The sequence below is a fragment of the Lycorma delicatula genome, chromosome 12, assembly GCF_047948215.1.
Source record: "Lycorma delicatula isolate Av1 chromosome 12, ASM4794821v1, whole genome shotgun sequence".
Taxonomy (NCBI): Eukaryota; Metazoa; Arthropoda; class Insecta; order Hemiptera; family Fulgoridae; genus Lycorma; species Lycorma delicatula.
Window position 1 is genome coordinate 52,224,702 of NC_134466.1, and position 20,722 is coordinate 52,245,423.

The 20,722-nt window shown below is 28.3% G+C and overlaps 1 protein-coding gene across 5 annotated transcripts in view; it reads left to right on the forward strand.

Moving 5' to 3' along the window:
• The window catches only part of LOC142333437 (E3 ubiquitin-protein ligase RNF13-like), a 114,959-nt gene extending 96,559 nt beyond the window's left edge, over nucleotides 1-18,400 (forward strand). For 3 of the 5 annotated variants that reach the window (XM_075380534.1, XM_075380530.1, XM_075380533.1), the window contains exons 10-11: nucleotides 4,617-4,788; nucleotides 14,050-18,400. In XM_075380534.1, coding sequence (XP_075236649.1) covers nucleotides 4,617-4,714 — 98 coding nt within the window. In that variant the 3' untranslated portion in view covers nucleotides 4,715-4,788; nucleotides 14,050-18,400. Of the gene's footprint in view, nucleotides 1-4,616; nucleotides 4,789-13,483; nucleotides 14,028-14,049 lie in introns of those variants that run through there. The other 2 variants (XM_075380532.1, XM_075380531.1) reach the window with 2 other exon arrangements.
• Nucleotides 18,401-20,722: the final 2,322 nt, after the last annotated feature.

Consider the following 20,722-nt stretch of genomic DNA (forward strand, 5'->3'; position numbering starts at 1 on the left):
CAGCTACAGCTGATGCACAGAAATTATATAAAAACTTTCTCTGCAGTGGATAAAATAGGGAACTTAACCATCTTGCTGTATTGCACCTACGTTGCCGTTTAGTAATTATCCACTATGTGGTGAAGCGCATATTGGCCCATCCTGAGGTTTTGTACTGTGCATGTAGTTTTTGTACAGATTTACTCTCTATGCTGAACTGTTTAACCTCGGATTTTCATTCGGTGTACATTTGTGCTGTACCGCATATCACATTGCTTTTTAATCTCTTTCTTACAATTTTATTTCCTTTTCATATATTTTTATCACAAGTTGTTCAGTAAATTATTTAATAAAACATTCATAATATTACTTAATCTTATAAATGCTGGTTTTTATTTGTAAATCAAATTAATTGTATTACATCACCTAATCCATTTCTCACTGTTTTGATTTGTCAACTTATTATTCCTAAATTAAATACATGTTGAAATATTTTTATTTAAAGAAACATCCATTTAAATTTATATTTTAATAATATAAACAGTAGATGAACATAAAATTTATTTTCAGATAATTGGGTCTGAATCACTTCATATAAAATGTTTATTCGCTTTCTTGTAAATATCATCCAAATTATTAAATTGATTTATTTTGACTTATTATAAATAGGCGCTAAATAAGAGCATGTATAAAAGAACTGTTTCACCTAGAGTTAGTTCACATGTTTTCTGAGAGATATCATAGACTATAAAATCATTTTAAAAAAATATTTTTAAATAAAAATAAAATATTTATTACAAACAGCACATTATGTGCCGTAACGCATGGTTGTCAAGTACAATGTAGCAGCAATGAGACCCATACAGCCTGAGAATAAAGTTAAATAACTTAACAATCCGCACTGAAAATGAAGACAAGCATACACAGCAACTCCATATTATGGCACATATATGTGCCGTACCGCAGCAAATGTGTTAAGTAGGAAAGCAATATCTAAAATATAAAATTTCCCAATGTGATGTGATGTGACAATGTGTACCCACAAGAATGGTTGGATGATTTCACAAATTATGGATGACTTGTAAATGCTGTCAGGAACAGAAGACCAGAAACTCCCCGAAAATCTAAAAACATGCTTGTAATAGATGCATTTAAAAGACATTTTGCAGATTTATTGAACAATAAATTACAGAAAAAAAATTGTGATAATTCTGGGCAACTTGACCTGCCCCTTTAGCTACTTGATGTTTGCATTTTGAAGGCTTTTAAAAATCAAGTAAGAAAAGAATACAAAAACTGGTTATATTCAGCAAACTATCCTCTAACTACTGGAAAAGTAAAAAAAGGCAAGTTCTTCAACAATATCAGAATGGGTTTCTATCGCTGGAATAAAATACCAACTGAAATAATATCGTACTCCTTTAAAAAATGTAGCATCACAAGTTCCATCGATGGAACAGAAGAAGAAGACCTAACATGGGACATTGATGACATTGACACTATAGTAGTGTTAGTGAAAGTAAGCATTTATCGGGTGTTAATTAATATTTATTCAATCTTAATTAACCTATGTAGAATTATTTTATATGTTGCACTTTTTATTTAAATTAAAATGTTATTTTTACTAATTGGCTTAACAAATTATCTACTTTTTTTTGTACAATCCTTTGAAATAAGTAATTCTTTTTTTTTTTTTCTAAAAAATTCTTTGTAAATAAATATTATTATTCTTATTTTTATTTACTAACCTTTTTCACAAAAACTTTTGAAAATTTATAATGCGGCTTAGATTCGAGTAAATACAGTAACCGATATTGAAAATATTTATAACGTTGTATTAAAAAAAACTAAGTCATGAAGTATCCTAATTACATGTGTAACTTTAATATTATTAAAAATTCTTAAAGAATATTGACAAAATATAAGTTATTTCTGAGATAATTCTTAAATATATGTTATATTGAACAAATTAATCCAGAAATCATTACAAAGATAAAGACAATAAAAATCCTGATTGTCAGAAAAAGTCAGGAAAGAAAGAATTTCATCAAATGAAAGTATTAAAAAAAATGTTTTTTAAAGTTTAAGAACAATTTCTACAGAAAATTTAAGGTAAATAAAACATATAAATAAAGAATATTAAAAAATTATTGAAATCTAATAAAAAAAAAACAGAATTTAAAAGAAAAAACTAACTGTAGCAATAAAATTAACAATTTTCTGAAGTACCTTATAGCTTCATTAAGTACCTAGAGTAGTAAACATAATACTAATAATTAATCCTAACAGCTTACCCAATTCTACCATTCAAACCAAACAGTGCATGGACATGCTTTTCACATTTAAGTATTGATTAGTTGGTTAAGGTTTTATAATTGAAAAAATAACTCATAACTTAAATAAATTATTTTCTTTTCTTTAAATTATGAAAAGAAATTGTTTAATCTACAAAACAAAATGAAAAATCTTATATATATATATATATATAAATATAAATATATATATATATATATATATATATAAAAATGAATGTTTGTTTTCCCATATGTGTTCCTATACCTTTCGTCCGATTGCAATGAAACTTTGGTGAGTTGTTGTGCGCATGCTCGTGAAGGTTTCTGAATTAGTTTGGATCCGCTAGGTGGCGCTGGGATCGAGATAATTCAAAAAATTGTATTTATGGTCCGATTTAGCTCATACTCAGAATATATATTAATTACCTGAAAAGAAATATTTTTTTGCAAAAATTATACTTGCTAGGTGGTGCCGGTGTTGAGATATTTACAAAATAAACAAATATACAAACAGACTTTCTTCTGATATATATATAAAAGACTATGTTTGTGAATGTGTCCGCTATAGACTAAAAAACTACTGGACCGATTTACACTTGGGAAAAAGGTAAGTAGGGAAAATGGGAAAAAATTAAAATGGGAAATAGGGAAAAGGGAAAAAGAAAAAAGAAAGGAAATAGAGGAAAAGGTAAAAGGAGAAGTGGGGAAATGGGGAAAAGCTAGAGGGAAATAGGGGGAAAATAAAAGGGTGAAAAAGGGATAAAGTGAAATTAAAATTTTTTGAATTCTGTAATGTTCAGTTTTTAATGTTTTATCAAACTTTCAATTGTGTTTATTTAATCTATATATATATATATATAATATATATATACCCAGATCTAGCAATATCAAAACATTGCTGGGTCTGCAAGTACATATATATATATAAATGTGTTTGTTTGTTTGCCCCATATCTGTTCCTATACCATTCATTCAATTGCGATAAAACTTTTGTGAGTTGTGTACATGCCCGCAAGGTTTCTGAATTAATTTGGACCCGCTAGGTGACACTGTGGTTGAGATAATTCAGAAAATTGTATTTATAGTCTGATTTGCTTCATATTCAGAATATATATTAGATATGTGAAAAGAAATATTTTTGCGAAAAAGGTAAGAAGAGAAAAAAGAAAGAGCGGTGAAGGGATAAAGATTCGAGGAGGAAAGAGGGGGAAAAAAAGGAAAGGCTAAATTTTATGATATTCCGTAATATTCAGTTTTTTAATGTTTTTTCAAACTTTCATTTAATCTGTATATACTCAAATCTAACAATAGCGAAGTATTGCCGGGTCAGCTAGTATTATATAAAAAAATAGAGGATTAATATTCCATCTTTTATAAATAATTAAATTTTATTTTGACTGGTAATAATGCTTTATAAAGGTCACATCAAAAATGAGTCTATATGCTACCCTAAATAAAAAGTAGAACTTTCTCAGCATTTGCCTGGGTAGATCATTTGGTAAAATTTTGATCAGAGCAGTAACATGGAATGTTAATAATAGTGTAACTATAAGATAAAAAATGGATGTCATTAAAGTTTATATTAATTGTTTTAAATATAATCATATGAAATAATGCTAAAGTTTATGTTGATAGAAAAATAAGTAAAAAATAATTAACAATTTAGAAGGTGTTAATGAGAATTATTTTATCATGTTTATTCATGTTGAGTGAGTGTGGAAAATTCAGTATTTTTTTAAATCTTTTAATTAGTATTCTTTAAAAATTCATTAATAATATTATATTATTTCTGTAAAAAGAAAGTTTTTTAATTATATCTTAAATAAAGTGTTGAGAAGATTATTTATTTAAATGACTCAGCAATTTATTATAATTGGCGAAAGATAATAAATAAGGCTTATTCTTATAATCCAAAGTATTGAGTTGTGTTCCACGAAAACAGTTATTTTGGTATTCTATCCAGATGATCAAAAATATTACATGAATCTGAGGAGCACATGGTAGTTGTGGTGTTATCCATGTTCCAATGGAACTGTTTGATGTAATGTTAGAAAATAATAGTTTAATCATCACAGGGTATAAAATTGCTCAGAAAATTTAATTTATACATGCACTTCATTATAAAGTAAAAAAGAAAAACTAAACTGGAATTTTTATAAAAAATTATACTGCCTTTTCTATTGAAAAATTCTATAATTGGAGTTTCCTTTACTTTCATTTTGGTTTCTCTTATGCTTTAAGTTTTGTTTTAGAAACTATCATAATACTGATTCTGAACTTGTTGATAAAAGATTGTGTTTCTTTATAAAATGTTATTTTCTAATAAAAACAAATTTTTTTTAGGTATTTTGCCAAGTAATGGTGTTATACAGCAACCACCATCAGAAGAGTCAAATGAAAGAAGCCGTTCGAGATGGTTTTTTTTAAATTTGTTTGATTAAAACTATTTCATTGCTTTTTATTGATCAATTATTATTTTTATTGTCCATATGTATCTATATTTTTTAATTAACAGGTAAATAAATGTTTTAATTATGTTTATTTTGTGTAGCATTTGTAATGTTTATGAAGATTTTATGAAATTTTTTATCTTATTATAGAAAAAAAGGGATGTTAATACTGCTTGTTCATTACTTTGAAAATTCTCATCTAGTAATTTTTGGTTTGGCTGAAAAAGTTATTTTAAATATTTTTTCTTTGTTCAGATGTGTGTATAATTTCACAGAGGTTTGTATAACATAACTTAAAAATTGAAATATTTTATGGTTATTATTCTTGTATAAATTAATGAACTCTTAAAGAGTGTTCTGCAAAAGTATTTTGCCTGGAGTACAATGGAGGAAGCAGTCAGCTAATTTTTTTTTTTTCCATCTTAACAGGTTTAGACATTACGGGTTTAACATTAACATTATAAAGATGAAAATGAGTTTTTTCAGAACAAAACAAACGTGCTTATATTTTTGGAGATGTTTTGTAATACATTTTATTGAACTATGTTGATTATGCATTTTTGTCAGTGTATTTAAATGAATTATGTAGGAATGAAAATTGTATTACTTAACCTACGGTTATTATCACCTAGGGTTGACACACTTTTTGAATTGTCATTGTACAATATTTTTTGATACATGGAATCGCAAAATAAAATACAGAGACTGAAAAAACGTATTCTAATTCTAATTTGTATTAGAAGCACGAATAATTCGTGTTCTAGCAATATTTTTCAAAACAATCGTTGATAAAATCATTCTCAACATGATTTTTCCAAAATTGAACAAAAGTTTTCAGATATTGAAAATCATTAATGATAATTAAAAAAAGCATATTTTTATTTCTTCTGGAGTTACAAACACCCATTCATTTAGTCTGAGCCAAGTAGTATTTTACCTTTTTTGGCCTGCTTATACTCGTGTCTTAAATTATCGTCTAAAAATTTATTAAAAATTTTGAGTTTATTTGACTTGCTGGGATTTGTATTTTTGGGAAGTAACTGGTTTTTTTTGAATTCACCATATAAGCTTGAAGCTTGTGTATGGGAATATGAAATGGAAGTTTATAGTGTATGAAAAATGGTATGCCTGATCAGGATTCAAACCTGGGACCCCCAGATGAAAGGTCGAGATGCTGGTACTTCGCCATGGAGATTGGCAAGATTGGAGATTTACTTCATTACCAATAAAATTTGTGTTTTTTTATAGTATTTTACCTACAATACCATTTCTATTTACTTTCTCATTATGTTTAACTACACTTTTTTTTATCTTTTTCGCTTGAATATAATTTATTTGATCATTATCTCTTATTCACTATATAATTTGTAAATCAAATAGATTCAGGAGAACTATCAAAAGAATTATTTTTTGGCATTATATCCAGCCTTTACTACTATACAATATATCAATCTCTAACAATAAACTAAATGTATTGCATTTGTATAAAGGCATTTGTTGGGAAAGGTTCAAAAACATCTAATTGTAATCGTATGACAAAACATGTGAGTGTCAATATAAAATAAAACAATTAATATGTCTTGTAGAATTTAAAAGAGGTACTGATTTCCTTGGATACACAGAGTCTGACTTTCTGGCTAAGAAAGTGGTTTAAGAATAAGAAGGATAAGGAAATGTACCACAGGAAAAAGAGAGGAAATGCAAGAGAATAGTGGCAATGGAAAAGAGAAAATCTTGGGAGAAGTTTACTCAGAGGTTAGAAGTGGATGTAAATGGAAGTACAAAGATGTTTCATGCTGTGATAAAGGCAAAGAACATACCAATGGAGGGGAAACTCAAATGGAGTTAGATGATGGAAGAATTTCAAAAACCCAGAGGAGATAAATTAAATTTGACAAGCCTACTTTATTAATTATTTAAATAAGTATTTGATAAATTAGAAAGGGGAGAGGGGTCACAGCAACAGGAAAGATGATTGCTCTAAGTTGTAAAGAAGTGGAAGAGGTAATAAGGAATATAATATAATCTTCAGATTAGAAAAGTACCTAGACTAGATGGGGTGAATGTAGAAATGATAAAGTAGCAGGTCCTGTTGATATGCATTGCTACACCTTCTTTGGTCTTTAAAAGTTATAAACTTTAACTTAAAAAAATTTTAAACTTGAATCTTTAAACGAATTTGAAACTCAACAGATACTAGAAGTGAAATGATAAGATTTTACCATCTAATAGATGGTAAAACTTTACCAAAAAATAGAAAATAATGTAAAAATGATATGGAGATAACTTTAATGGTCCAGATGGTAAAATTTGTTAAATAAGTTATTTTATATAGAATTAAGGAAACTACAGATAGAACTCTTGAATGAGGGACAATATAGTTTCAGGCTTCAAAGGATTACAGTTGATCTTATCTACGCTGCAAGGTAATTTTGTGAAAGGATGTGCAATTATGGTAACATATTAATTTTGGTGTTTATATTGAGAAAATATATGATTCAGTTAAAAGATAATCGGTATGGGAAAGTCTGGTAGAAGTAGATGTAGAAGAGGCATTTGTAAAACTGGATGCAAGAGATGTACTGAACATAAGTGTGTAGAACAAGAATACTGACTGCGTTGATGTGAAAATTGGATTTAAACAAGGACGTGTGTTGTTTGATATACTGTTTAATACGGTTATGGAAAGAATCATCAGAAGAGTTAAACAGAGATTGGATTTAGACATTAGAACAATGGTTTTTATGGATGATACAATGGTGTAGGAGTGATGAGGAAGAAGGCAGAAATGTTTGGAGGAATGGTACAGAGTTGTGGCAAGGAAAAGGGAACTAGAATTATGTTTTAGTGAACACCACTGAATGTTGTTGACAGATTTAATTATTTGGGTTCTAGTCTGCCAGCAGATGAAATGCTAGAAAGTGAAGTAACTGTTTGATTGAAGAAAGGAGGAAAACAAATTCTTGTGACAAATTTTTACAGATTTGGTTTGGGATAGAAATGTATCACGGAAGGCAAAGTTAATAATTTGTAAATTATATTATGTCCCTATAATTACATTCGGAGCTTAAGCTTGAACAATGACAGAACAAGATTGAAGTTGTCTACAGGCAGGGAAAATGAAATTTTTAGAGGTATAATGGGAATAACAAGAAGAGAAAGAAATAAGAAATGTTGAAGTAAGGAAGGAATTGGGAGTAAGTTGTGTAAGATACAGAGGTTTTAGCATCTTAGGAGAGTGGCTGAAGACAGAATCCTGAGACAAATGAAACTGATATAAGGTACAGGAAATTAATTTTTTCAAAAATTGTAAAAATGAAATATTGAAAATCATAACTTGAAACATTATTGAATAAGTTTTTTTTTTTTTTTTTTTAGAAAATGCAGATTAAATTCATTATATTATAGAAAATATTTAAAAAAGTAATTAAAATAATTTGAGAATATCGTAAAATTGATTAGTAAGAGTATAAAAATTAGTATGAGGTAATTTAAAATGAATTACCAAAAGTTTTTAGAGAAATGGTACATAATAATTAATGGAAAAATTAAGGAGGAAAACCTTACATGTAATTAAATTAATAAATATGATTTGAATATTTATCTCTTAAATTTAAAAAAAAAATAATTTTCATGAATAATATATCAAACTTTTTATCCATGATCTTTGAATATATACCGTATATATTTATCCATTAGTATGTACATCATTTTAGATACTTATATTTGTGAAACTATAACCATTTCCAGTCTAGATTTAGTATAAATTGATTTCATTTTGCATTTGTTTTTGTCGTATATGATACATATTGTCATTGACAGCCGAGTCCTAATGGTTTGAAATACCTGGTATATTCTGTGTCATTCATTAAAAAACTGTTAATTATTCTCTTTGTTTCTAACTGATTAAGCAGTTTTTTATATTTATTTATTAAAAAATTTTCCAGTCTATCAATGTATTCAATTGTTATTTTAATATTATTTTTCAGTTTTAATATGCATCGATTTAAACACGAGAAGCTTTAATTATATGTGATGTATCATGTTACTTTTCATGGTTCTTTTTATATAATGTTGCTTTCTCTTCTTCTTTTTAATATGTGTAAATTATTAATTTAATGGTAAAAATTGTGTTTTAGATATTTAATTTTATTTAAATGTTGTAAATATTGTGTTATTGTTTAACTTAATTAATTGATGTTAAGTATGACTGTTACTGTTTGTTTGACTTTTTGCTTAATTTTAGTTTTAGTTTTAATTTTAGTTTCGCATTACCTGGTAGCTTATTACTGATAAGTTTATATTTATTTATAATAATTTTATCAAACATGGCCTGTTGGTATGATTATACAATAATAATAATTTATAAAAACCACTTACCAACAACTTTGTTATATGTGTTCAAGTACTTTCGGATACAAAATCCATCTTCAGGAACTCAAAAAACTTTTATATTATTCTTAAAAGAAAAAGATTAAAACTCATTCATCGTATGTAAGTCGTTATATAAAATGTAAAAATGTACAACAGTGGTCATCATGTTTTAAAAAGTTATGTCGACTTAGCGTCCAGTGACATTAAAAGATTCCACCGTTTTGGTAAAATTGAAAGCAAATGGCAACTTTACTATGTATTAATTTTATTCAATTGGCTTCCCTGATCAGAAAACTTTATGATCTTAATTTTTAAAAGTTACTACAGAGATTTTATTTTCTCTATTAGCGGGATGAAAAGAGAATTACTTCTAAAAAGTGAATTATTGCTTACTGTTGAACCCGGTTAGACGACTGAAACACAAATTGTTAATAACTTTATGAAGGGAAAAGAAAAATTATCAAAATTCTCTATAAATTTTGGGAGCAATCAAGCACACTGTAAAGTAATAAATTGCAGTTATGAGCTAAATAAAGGTTTCCATATATGATTTCTTCATAAATCACTTTTATCAATGAGGATATGTAAGGGGGTCAATTGTAGTAAAGATTAGCCCTTTAACAGGGCCTTTTTACGGAAGGGTAAAATTTTAGCTGGTAATTGGATGATTATAGAGAGTTATATTTTAGTCAAGGTTGTCAGTCGCTTTGATATCTAATAGGGGAGCAGTTATTTAGCAGTAAACTGGTGAATTTAATTACAAAAGAAAAAAGTCAGTCAATTGAAAGACATTAACTTGAATGTGTTGCCAGTTCATTTGGGAAGTTCCTGACACATAGATGTTGCAAGTATGACCAATCAAGTATATTTTTCTTGACACGTGTGTGTTTAGTTGCTTGTATTTGTTATTACGATTGTTATACGATTGAGCATAGCAAACAAGTTTTGACATTTTCTGATAAATGGATAAAATTAAAATTTGAGCTGTTATAAAGTACTTTGTTTTAAAAGTTTTACCCCAACAAACATACAAAAAGAGTTAGATTCTACTTTAAAGGATTCTCTCCCATATATTTTTGATGGTAAAAAGAGGGTCTGCTTGAATTTAACATAGTTTTACAAAGATCCAAAATGAACAGTCAGGACATCCAAAAACCACTTAGGCTAATGAAATCGTCACAAAAATCCATAATGCTGTGGATTTAATGATCACAGACTGAAGATATGTGATCTTGCTAATATTGCAAATATCTTGACAGACCATGACCACTACATTTTACCTGATGTTTTGGGAATGAAAGAGTTTTTCTGCTCAATCACTACTGCATTTGTTTACAGTCAACCAAAAAAACACTTGACTCAAGAGTGTTAAGACCTTAAACACAATTCCTCCCGAGTTTTATGATATTTTATAACAATAGATGAAATACCATTCCAGTCGGTGAGAGCAGATGAAACTGTGCCAGAGAAAGTGAGAGTGGTTCAATCACCAGAAAAAGACATGACTGTGGTTTTTGGAATTATTGTGGTGTGGTGTTCATAGACTATCTGGAAAAAGACTGGCTAGGAAGTATTACACTTCCCTTCTGAACGGTTTGTGAGTAGCTATTTGGGCAGGCTATGCCTCTACATCCGGGCAAAAAGAAAGTACTTTTTCACCAAATAATGTACCTGCACATGTGTCTTGGGTTGTTGCTCCAAAAATCACGTGTGATCTGTACTTCAAAGTGATAAATAAAACATTTGAAAAATCTTGTGTTTTTCTTTGTCAGGCCAAGAAATTTCCTAATGCCCCTAAGGAATAGCCCACCAGGCTGGTCTGGTGATTAACTCGTCATTGCAAATCAGCTGATTTTGAAGTCGAGAGTTCTATGATTCAAATCCTAGTAGACAGTTACTTTTATATGGGTTTGAATACTAGATTGCGGATACTGGTGTTCTTTGGTGGTTGGTTTTCAATTAACCACACATCTCAGGAATGTTTGACCTGAGACTGTACAAGACTACACTTCATTTACATTCATACATATCATCCTCATTTGTCCTGTAAAGTAATACCTTATGATGATTCTGGAGGCTAAACAGAAAAAGAAAAACCCCTATAGAATATCAGAAACAGTTTTGGATTTAATTTGACTGGTTCAAAGAAAGTTTAATGTATAGTTTGCTCCAAACAGCAGTACTATTTACTAATTTTTTAAATAAAAAAAAGAAAATATTTTTTTGTCGTAACCAGAATTTTCCCTTGTCATCATTCTGGCTGTGAGTTTTATTGTGGTTACACTTTTGCAAAATGACAGTAAATATTGTTATAAATAAGCAAAAATTCAGCCAGTTGCCCTTAAAAACCGTGGAGTATATATGATAAAATATTTTGCTGCACCAGATCTCTTCCTGTATTTACAGTTCATTAAGATAGCTCTGGTAACTGAGACTGCACTTAAAGATACAAAAGAAACTAGTGTTTTTAGGTCTTTTAAATTATTGTCTTTCAAAAAATAGATGCAAGACAAAAAATAATCTCCCGAGTGTCAGTAGCCTTCTAACTATGAATATGCAAAGACGTTTGATATATTACAAGACCACAAATGTTACAAAACATAATTTACAAAAAGTAAATAGTTGTACTGATAATATGTAACCCCACTTTTTTATTGGATTCATCATAATTGGCTGTTTACTGCCTTAACTGTATGTAGTATATGTCTGGGATGGATAATAATTTTCAGTTATCTGAACTTGTTTTCAGTTGTTGATGTAGTCATGTTCATCTGCTGTCAGATGATCTGGTCTAGAAATTTTTCATTCTCTTAATTCATGAAAGATGCTAGCACTAGTCACTCAATTATTCTAATGACTATATGTCATTCTTTTTTGGGAATTATTTTTAAGAAAAACTGTGCAAACAGTAAGTACCTTTGACCATAATACTTTTCTTCAGTTCTCTTTATGATTTCATTTTCAACATTTCATCATCTTCCACTATTTTCCTCACCATGAACATCACTAATACAGTTTTAAATTCATTACATAAATTTCTTGATTCATAATATATTTGTTAATACAGAAATAACATAAGTGAATTTTATCAGCAGTTTCTCCTTATTAAAAAAAAGAGCTTAATTGGTTGTTGTACCTCGCATTTGGTAGGATTTGAAATCGATACAGCTATTTTAATAATTATACATAACGGTGATTGAAGCTTGGTAAACTCAAAATGTCATACAAGTGCTGATATCCATAGCAGAATGGTAGCATTTTGGCTTTTCATTCAGGGATCTTGGGTTCAAATCTTGATCAAATATAGCATTTTTTAATAATGTATAAAATTCCATTTTCGTATTCTCATACACAACCTTAAAATTTTTTGTGGTGAATTAATTCATCAAGCAAAAAGAAAACCCTGTCAAATGCATTAACACTGCCCAACAATAAAAAATAATATCTTACATTTTTGTTATATTAATTTCTTTACTTTTCTGAATACCAAAGTATTGTATTTACAGATGCTTTTCTTGCTTATTCTACATAGTTTTTTTACATTAATATAAAAATAGAACTCGCTTATAATATTATATATTGCCATTTATTTTCCTGAAATTTAAAAAAAAATTATTAAATTGCCTGAAATACAGGTGAGGAATATTAATATCTGTTTTAAATTAGCTGCCAGCAACTAGTTTATGGTTAGTTAAGAATTTTTTAAATTATATAAGAACCTACAACTGAATTATGGATCCTGCTTGTGAATTTTATTAAAAAGCAAGTTTATTAAACAGCAAGTCATGGAGTGGAATAAGATAGATTAGACAGTATATTAACACTTTGAAGACCACTTAAGAATTTTTTATCAGGTTAAGTTTTGTGCTAAAAGGACGTGATTTTTCATCAATCTCATTTTATGCGAGAAAGATGATTTGGCAAAATTTCATCACTGTCATAGTGATGTTTGTATTGGTCACATGTTTGGTTGTCATGGCAGACATGGCAGTCTGCTTGATTACTATCAAGCAGACTGTTTGTTGTTGTTTAAAGCCACATGTGACATCACAATTATTATTCAGATGGTAAACAAAAATAATTTAGTACTTTGAATGTAACGACTGTTTATGTTTTATTTTTAGAGAACATTTAATCATGCTCATTATTAATATGAAAAATATTGTTCGTTTGTTGTTGTTTTGAGTTGGCTGTGAAATCATGTTTCATTCGAAGTCAAAAGGAACGCTTTATCTTATTTATTTAGTTTTTTACAATACTGTATTGGTGTGTTACATAATACATAGATGAGCCGAAAACATTTTACATTTATCATTGTTTTTAGTTGTTTGTGACGTTTGGATATTATACTTATTTCATCTTAGTGTTTTGTTTTGTTTTTTTCAGCAGTATTGATTAGCGAGTTATACAAAATGAGTAATTTATTTTGAACACCAATTGAAATTAATCAGGAACGTAGGAATGTTCAATGTGATAAAAACATAATTTTACAGATTTGACTAAAATATATCAATTTCTTTCCAAAAATATGGTTATTTAAGAATGAGGTAACCATTATAAGATATTTATTGGACGGCCGTCTATTACTAATAATTTGGTGCAGTTTGTAATTGAACAAATTTATAAGAGTAGATGTGTATGAATTTTCCACTTTCTATTCAGATTTCGAAAAACTATATGAAAACGTTCTATATGAAATCAGGACGGATTATTTGTGTTGCTTCATAATAATACTCAGCCATTCACTGCTTCTTGATCTCAATTTCAAAAAGTCATTGGACTTTAAAAAAATGGATCACCCCTTCTAAACACTGTGAATTTTATTTTATTTAATGAATTATTTTTATTTATGATTAAATAAATAAATTATATGGCTATTTATTATTACGTGAATAATAATTATTAAGTTTTAACAATATTTTGTTGTTAGTAATATTTTTTCTTTTTTCCAGATAAATGTGTATATAATCATAATTGAACTATCATTGAATGACATTATATTAAATTATGGTAAATTATCCTTGTGAATGGCATTCCTTTATTAAGTTTGCTCATTTAGATAATTATGGAACTTTGAAATAACTATTTTTATAATTGATACAGTTCGGTGTGATGGAAAAAACAAGATAAAATGTATTTATTAATTTATAATTTATTCAAATATCAAATAATATTAATTTATATTTTAAGAAGATTTGACTGTATGGAATTGAGATAGACGGTTAAATTAAAAACAGATAAATAAATAAATGGATTGAAAAAAAAATTATTTAACTGTATTCTGTTTTTCTTTTGTCATTGTAAGTTACGTTGTAATTACTTGTATGTTGCTCTTAGACTTTTAATAGTAATTTTTTGTAGTATTTTTTATAATTATGTGTTTTATCATTTATAATAATAATGATAATATAATTATTGTAATTTTGTTATATATATTATTGTTGTAAAATTTTATCATGTTATCGTAAGATTTAAATTAGCTTTTGCACCTTATTTATGTGTAATATGCATGACATATATTAGTTTTCTTAATATTGTGTTGTTTTTTTTTTTTTCGTATTATTATAACTGTTATTATTATTATTATTGATTATACTTAAATTTTAAATTACAAGTTTTATGAGTATTGTTTAAAGTAGTGAATATGGGGCTGTCCATAAGCGTAAAATTATGCCGTTTATACTCCTTCCCACCTTGTGTCTCTGATTTTAGAAAAAAATTACTTTAGCTGTTATATAATACATAAAGAATAAGATTAAATAAATACAAAGTAAGGAATAAAGAAATATTTTTTGAAAAAAGAAAAATTAAAGATTTCCAACTATTTATTTTTAATAAAATTGTAATATTAGACAAGTATTTATGTTAATTAATTAATTATTTACTTGTAATATTTAGTTAGCATTAATTTGTTTATTATTATTATCAAATTGGGAAAGTAAAGTAAACTACATTCCAATATAACATTTATAAATATATATATATATATTTTTTTTTTTTTTTTTTTTTATATAGTGTTATTCAAAAAGAAGGAGCAGATTTTAAATGTTTATTTCTAATGAATAACGATAGAGACTCATATAATACATCACCAATAGAGGAAATTTCAGAGTTTTATTTTATGCATTCAACATGAGCACTATTTGTTATGCAATAAATGTCGAATTGGTAGTCCATTCCTTGCCATACACAAATTAAGTGGTCCCGGGTTATTGAATTCACTGTTGCAAAAATTTGATTTTGCATATCTTGTAGAGTAGCAGACAGTTGGTACATACAACACACTGCCTTTTATGTACCCTGACAGATAAGAATCGCAAGGGGTAAGATCTGGTGACCTTGGAGGCCACTTAAGATGAACAAGATCACGTTGCCCAGCTCTTCCAATCCACTGTCCTGGAATTGTGTCATCGTCCTGCAATACCTGAAGTAACTGCAACATATATGTCTTGAGTTGTGGACATTTTTAAGCACACAGTATTCTGTTGGTTGCAGAATTCCAAGTTCTCTCCTTCCTCTGTTTGTTAATTTCTTAGGACTACGTTTGAAAGTAGTTGGGATACGATCAACATTTTCATCTGATGTATGAGGACAACTAGTATTTTTCTCTTTGCATATGCAACCATCTATGAATTTCCTGTACCAATTGAAAATCTGTTTATGATAAGGCGGCTCTTTGTTGAACTTACAATTAAATGCACGCTGCACTGAAACAATGGGTTCACTCTTTGCATACTACAGCGTTGGTCTGGGCATTGAATGGTACTTAAAACATTGAACTTTTCTCTATTCAGTGATGTTATATGTGTCTTTATCTTATCTATTGGTTTTTGTTAGAGATAAATATTTAAAAGCTGTCCCTTCTATTTAAATAACTCTGTATGTATGTAAAGATTTTTTTAACAAAAATTTTTTTAAGTAAAAAGTGTAACATTAATTTATATACAAATAAGTTTTTTAGGTACTTCTGACCTGTAATATTGCTTTAAATTTTTTTAAGTTGGGAATTCTTAAATACTTTTTTTAATAAAAATGAACTAAGGTCTATTATTAATTTTTTAATATCGGGAATCTTACATAGGAATATTTTAGATCCCTTCCCCGAAATGTTTGATATGTGAGATTTTGAAAAATTATTCCATCCTCATGCTTGCATAATTAATGGACGACTTTTATACAGTTTTACAAATGTGTTGTTATTTATAATATAATTAAAATTGTAACATATTTACCAAATTTTTACGACTGAAATATACCAATGTTTTTCATGTATCAATTCAAAAACTAAGTTTTTATCACAGTTACAGGGCGCCACAAAAATTTCCAGCAAAAACAACTGCAGTTAGTCTCTGATTCTTGTAAGAATTATATTCAGTATATTCCAGATGCTACTGTATAAGTTGAATTTATGCAATACTTTCAAATTATATTGATTTGTATAGTTTATCACACATTTGATAATAAGCACAACCACTTAATTACATTATTTTATTGAATTTTACTAAATTACTGTTAACATCAATTTTGTTATTTATTATTGTAATATTATTTTTTAATTAAGTGGAAATCTTAAATAATGTTATTATGATTTCTTATTAATATTAGCTGTGAAATTATACTTCAAAAAAGGTTTTTTGTATTTTAGTATTAACAGAATTTTGTACTTTCATTTAAAGGAATCATTTTCAGTTATGTAAAATTAAAAGTAAAAATAAATTTGATGATTAAAAAAAGAACAAATTGAAATAAGTTGTCAGTGAAATTAATGGTGGTCATTTACTTTATTCAGCATATTTATGTAAAATTTTTAAATTATATCAGTTACTGAAACAAGTCAACACCAATATTTAAAAAAATGGTTTTGTAAACCATTAAAAACATACATTTTTTTTAAACATAAGTGATATATATAAAAAACACTGGAAAGATGTAAAGGAGGATGAGGAAATAAGCTATGCTTATATTAAAAGATAATGTAACTTTTTGACAATCTTTTGAAATGCTGTTCATTATTTCAATACACCACAAATCTCAGAAAAGTTTTTTTTTTTTTGAAGACCTTATATATTTGTGTTCAGTGGTTCCGTTGTGACAGACACACACTAAAAGTAAAGAAAAAAAATTTAATAAGAAAATTATTGAATTGACAATAAAAATTTGCATAAGTGTCTTGTTTAGAACAGCTAGCCAAAATCCATGTAGCAGTAAAACAAAATTTTGATGTAAAGCTCTATATCTATTCTAAATTACAAATTTCTATTTTCTTCATTTCTTTATTTACACTAGTCTGGGACTGATTTTAGACTCAAGACCGTTGTGTTTGCAGCATTATGATCTATTTGTAATGTAAACACTTTCTTTACCGCTACCATTTGTACTGTTTCATGTTTAGTCTGAATAAGTATCATAGTGTGAAAATCTTAAAAATTATTTCAGCTTCATTTTGGTTTTAATTGTGCTTAACAATTAGTAACAGCTTTTTCTTCGATTACAAGCATGATCCTTTAAAGAGCTTAATTAAGAAAACTAAAGCACTTCATCTTTTAAAAAAAATAAGGTATTATTTATATATTCAAAGAAATTTTTTAAAGTTCAATATTGCTGTTCTTTTATGATTTTCTTTTTAATATTATTTTGTCCCAAATGAGATGATACTCGATCTTCTGTCATCACAGAACAATTGCTGATCTCCGTTGTAGATTGGTAATATCTTTGCTGTTCATCTAAAAGGTTTGAATTCTGGTCCAGTATGCTGTGATACACACAAACAAAATTTTCTTTTATTTCCACACGTAACTTATGCAGTGAATTAATCATTTTAAAAAAATTATTAAACAGTTTTAAGTAAAAGTGCGATTGTAAATTTCAACTAACTGAAATGTGTTATTCTCCAAGAAGTTATTCAGTTTAATTTTTTTTTTTAACTCAACTGGGAATGATTAGCATATTGTATAGAAAGCTCCTGATTATCTGTGGTAATTGTGGGTGAACGGTTCGTGGGTAACACAGAATCATAAGTAGATAATCTATATAACAATTAACATATGCGGCCTAACACTATACAAATAAATTCAATTATGTATTTATTAGCTTTGCCAAGGATTTATGTAATATAAATTTATTTAATAAACAGTAAAATTAAACATGCGTTTTTTTTTTTTTTAATTTATAAGTTATAATAAACTCAAAAGACTATGAACTACTATTGAATTATGTTAGTAAATGAACCTAAGAAGGCTTGTTTGAAATTAACATTTTTTGTCTTGTATAGTAGGTTAAAATTAAACATATTTAAAACAATAATTGACAAGTGTCTTTTGTTTCTTTCTACCAGATTCATTCTTTTCAATAATACATAATTACACTTTATGTAACATCAGTTTTTCTACTTTATAGATTTTCTTTGTGGTTGTAAGTGTTATCGAGTAAAAATTTAATACTTGCAAAACTATTTGCTTTAATGGTCCATCATTATACTCTTCATGATTGCTTTCAATAGGTTTAAAGATTTCTTTCTTTCATTAGCAACTGGGCTCACCATCATCACATTTTAACTATTCATAGATGTCTTTGGTCCCTTGTCGGACTTACAACTGGAAGTCCCGGGTTTGAATCCCAGTCAGGCATGGTGTGAGCATATTGGAAGAGAAAAAAAGGGATTAATTTTTTGTAATTGTCTCAAAAACAATTTTTTTCTGATTTTTGGTACAAAATCTTGAAAGACATGTAAGCTTACAAAATTATCTGATATTTGTGTCTAAAAAAATTAAATAATGAAAGAAAATGCACAAGTTGTAAGAATAATTTCTCTAAAAAATGTTTATCTTGTAATCTTGTCAATGATCTTTAGTTATTAAGTTTATCACAAAAAAATTTGCATAATTATTCTCATGGAGAATGGAGCTTATATAAAAGCAATAACTTTAAAATCCTTTAACAAGGTAATTGTTTTTTTTACCTTTATTATTTCCTTATTACTCTCATTTTTGGTTCACTTTCACTGAATGAATGATGTAACCAATATATATATATACATGTGTGTGTGTGTCCCAAAATAAATGAAAAAATTAATTTTAGAAAAAAAATTATTTATTATTTGTTGATAAATCATCACATTATTAAAAAAAGATAATTGTTGTTAAATGTAGAGAGGCTATCTGACAGAGGTATCTCTGTGATACATTTGACACCCTTGAATTCACTTAACAAAGTTCTGGATTAATTTTTTGTGCAGGTACGACTCAATGCCATTGATAATTCTTAGAATTTATGATTTCAATTCAGGAATCATTCTTATTATGGCAGAATAAATTTTGGACTTAGCAAAATCCCAAAGGAAGAAATCATATTGTGTGAATCGCTTGATTTTTATGGGCGATTCACTTGTTATTCAAGATTAGTAGCCCATTACATTTTAAACTGGATTGTTTCACATGCCATATGGTAGAGGTGCCATCCTGCTAGAACCACAAGTCATCCAAACCCATGCATCAAAATGAGGTTACAAAAAGTATAATATCATTTGACATTAGCATTCATTATTCACAGCCGCTGTATTTCCAGCTTCATTTTCAAAAAAAAAAAAAGCTGCTCAATCACTCCACAGTATGAAATTGATACTAAGCTGTCGCTCAATGAATATCCATTGGCAGTTCGTAAATGACATGAGGATTCTGTAGCCCCAAATGTGACAATTTTGCTTGCTGGCATACCCACTGAGGTGGAGATGCACCTCATCATTAAAGATGATTTCATGATAAAATCACTGTAAACTTGGTTATTCTCCAGCCTGATCAATAAATTATCAATGCTTCAAATGGTGATATGGCTTCAGTTCTTGAACCTATTTGTTCAAATTTTTCAGTTATTTTTTTCACAGTTCTTTCATTTTGAGTTCTCTCACAAATGCCTTACAATTTGTACAAAATCTTAGCAAAACATTCCATCTATTTATAATGATTTCACATACTCCTCCATCGTGTAGCCCTCCATATTGATTAATTGCAACATGTTTACTAAAAAAATGCTTCCTTGCAGAACACTCCAACCCTGTGGAAAAAGATGGTCCACAATTTAAATTCTGCATTAATTTTGAAACGTTACGTATGAGGGTAAATCAATTATAAATGGGATTTTTGTTACCGATTGTCAACGGTTGGAAGGACTAAGCCTGTGCTTCTAGTATGCTTGGGTAGGGTCATTAGAAGTGGGGAGAGCTGGTCATTCCACACCCCCAACCAATTTGTCAGTAACGCTTACGATGTCATAGTAACAGGTGCATCCCTACATTGCACAATGCATAATTATAAAATTTCTTGCTCATGAAGGAGTTCAAGCGACAGAAATTTTCCTGAGATTGACTGCACAGTTTGGGGACCTAACATTGTCAAAGACTTGTGTGGCATAAAGAATTACTTTGTGTGGCATCAAGGAAGGACGAGAACGAGTAGAAAATCAGGAACACGATCACCATCCTCGGACCAGCATTACAGATGATGACAATCGACGGGTGAGAGTATCCGAAATTGCAGAACAGATCGGAATAAGTTATGGGAGCTGTCAAGCGATCATATCACAAATGACCTACAGTTCATAAAGTGTGTGCCAGATGGGTCCCACACATTT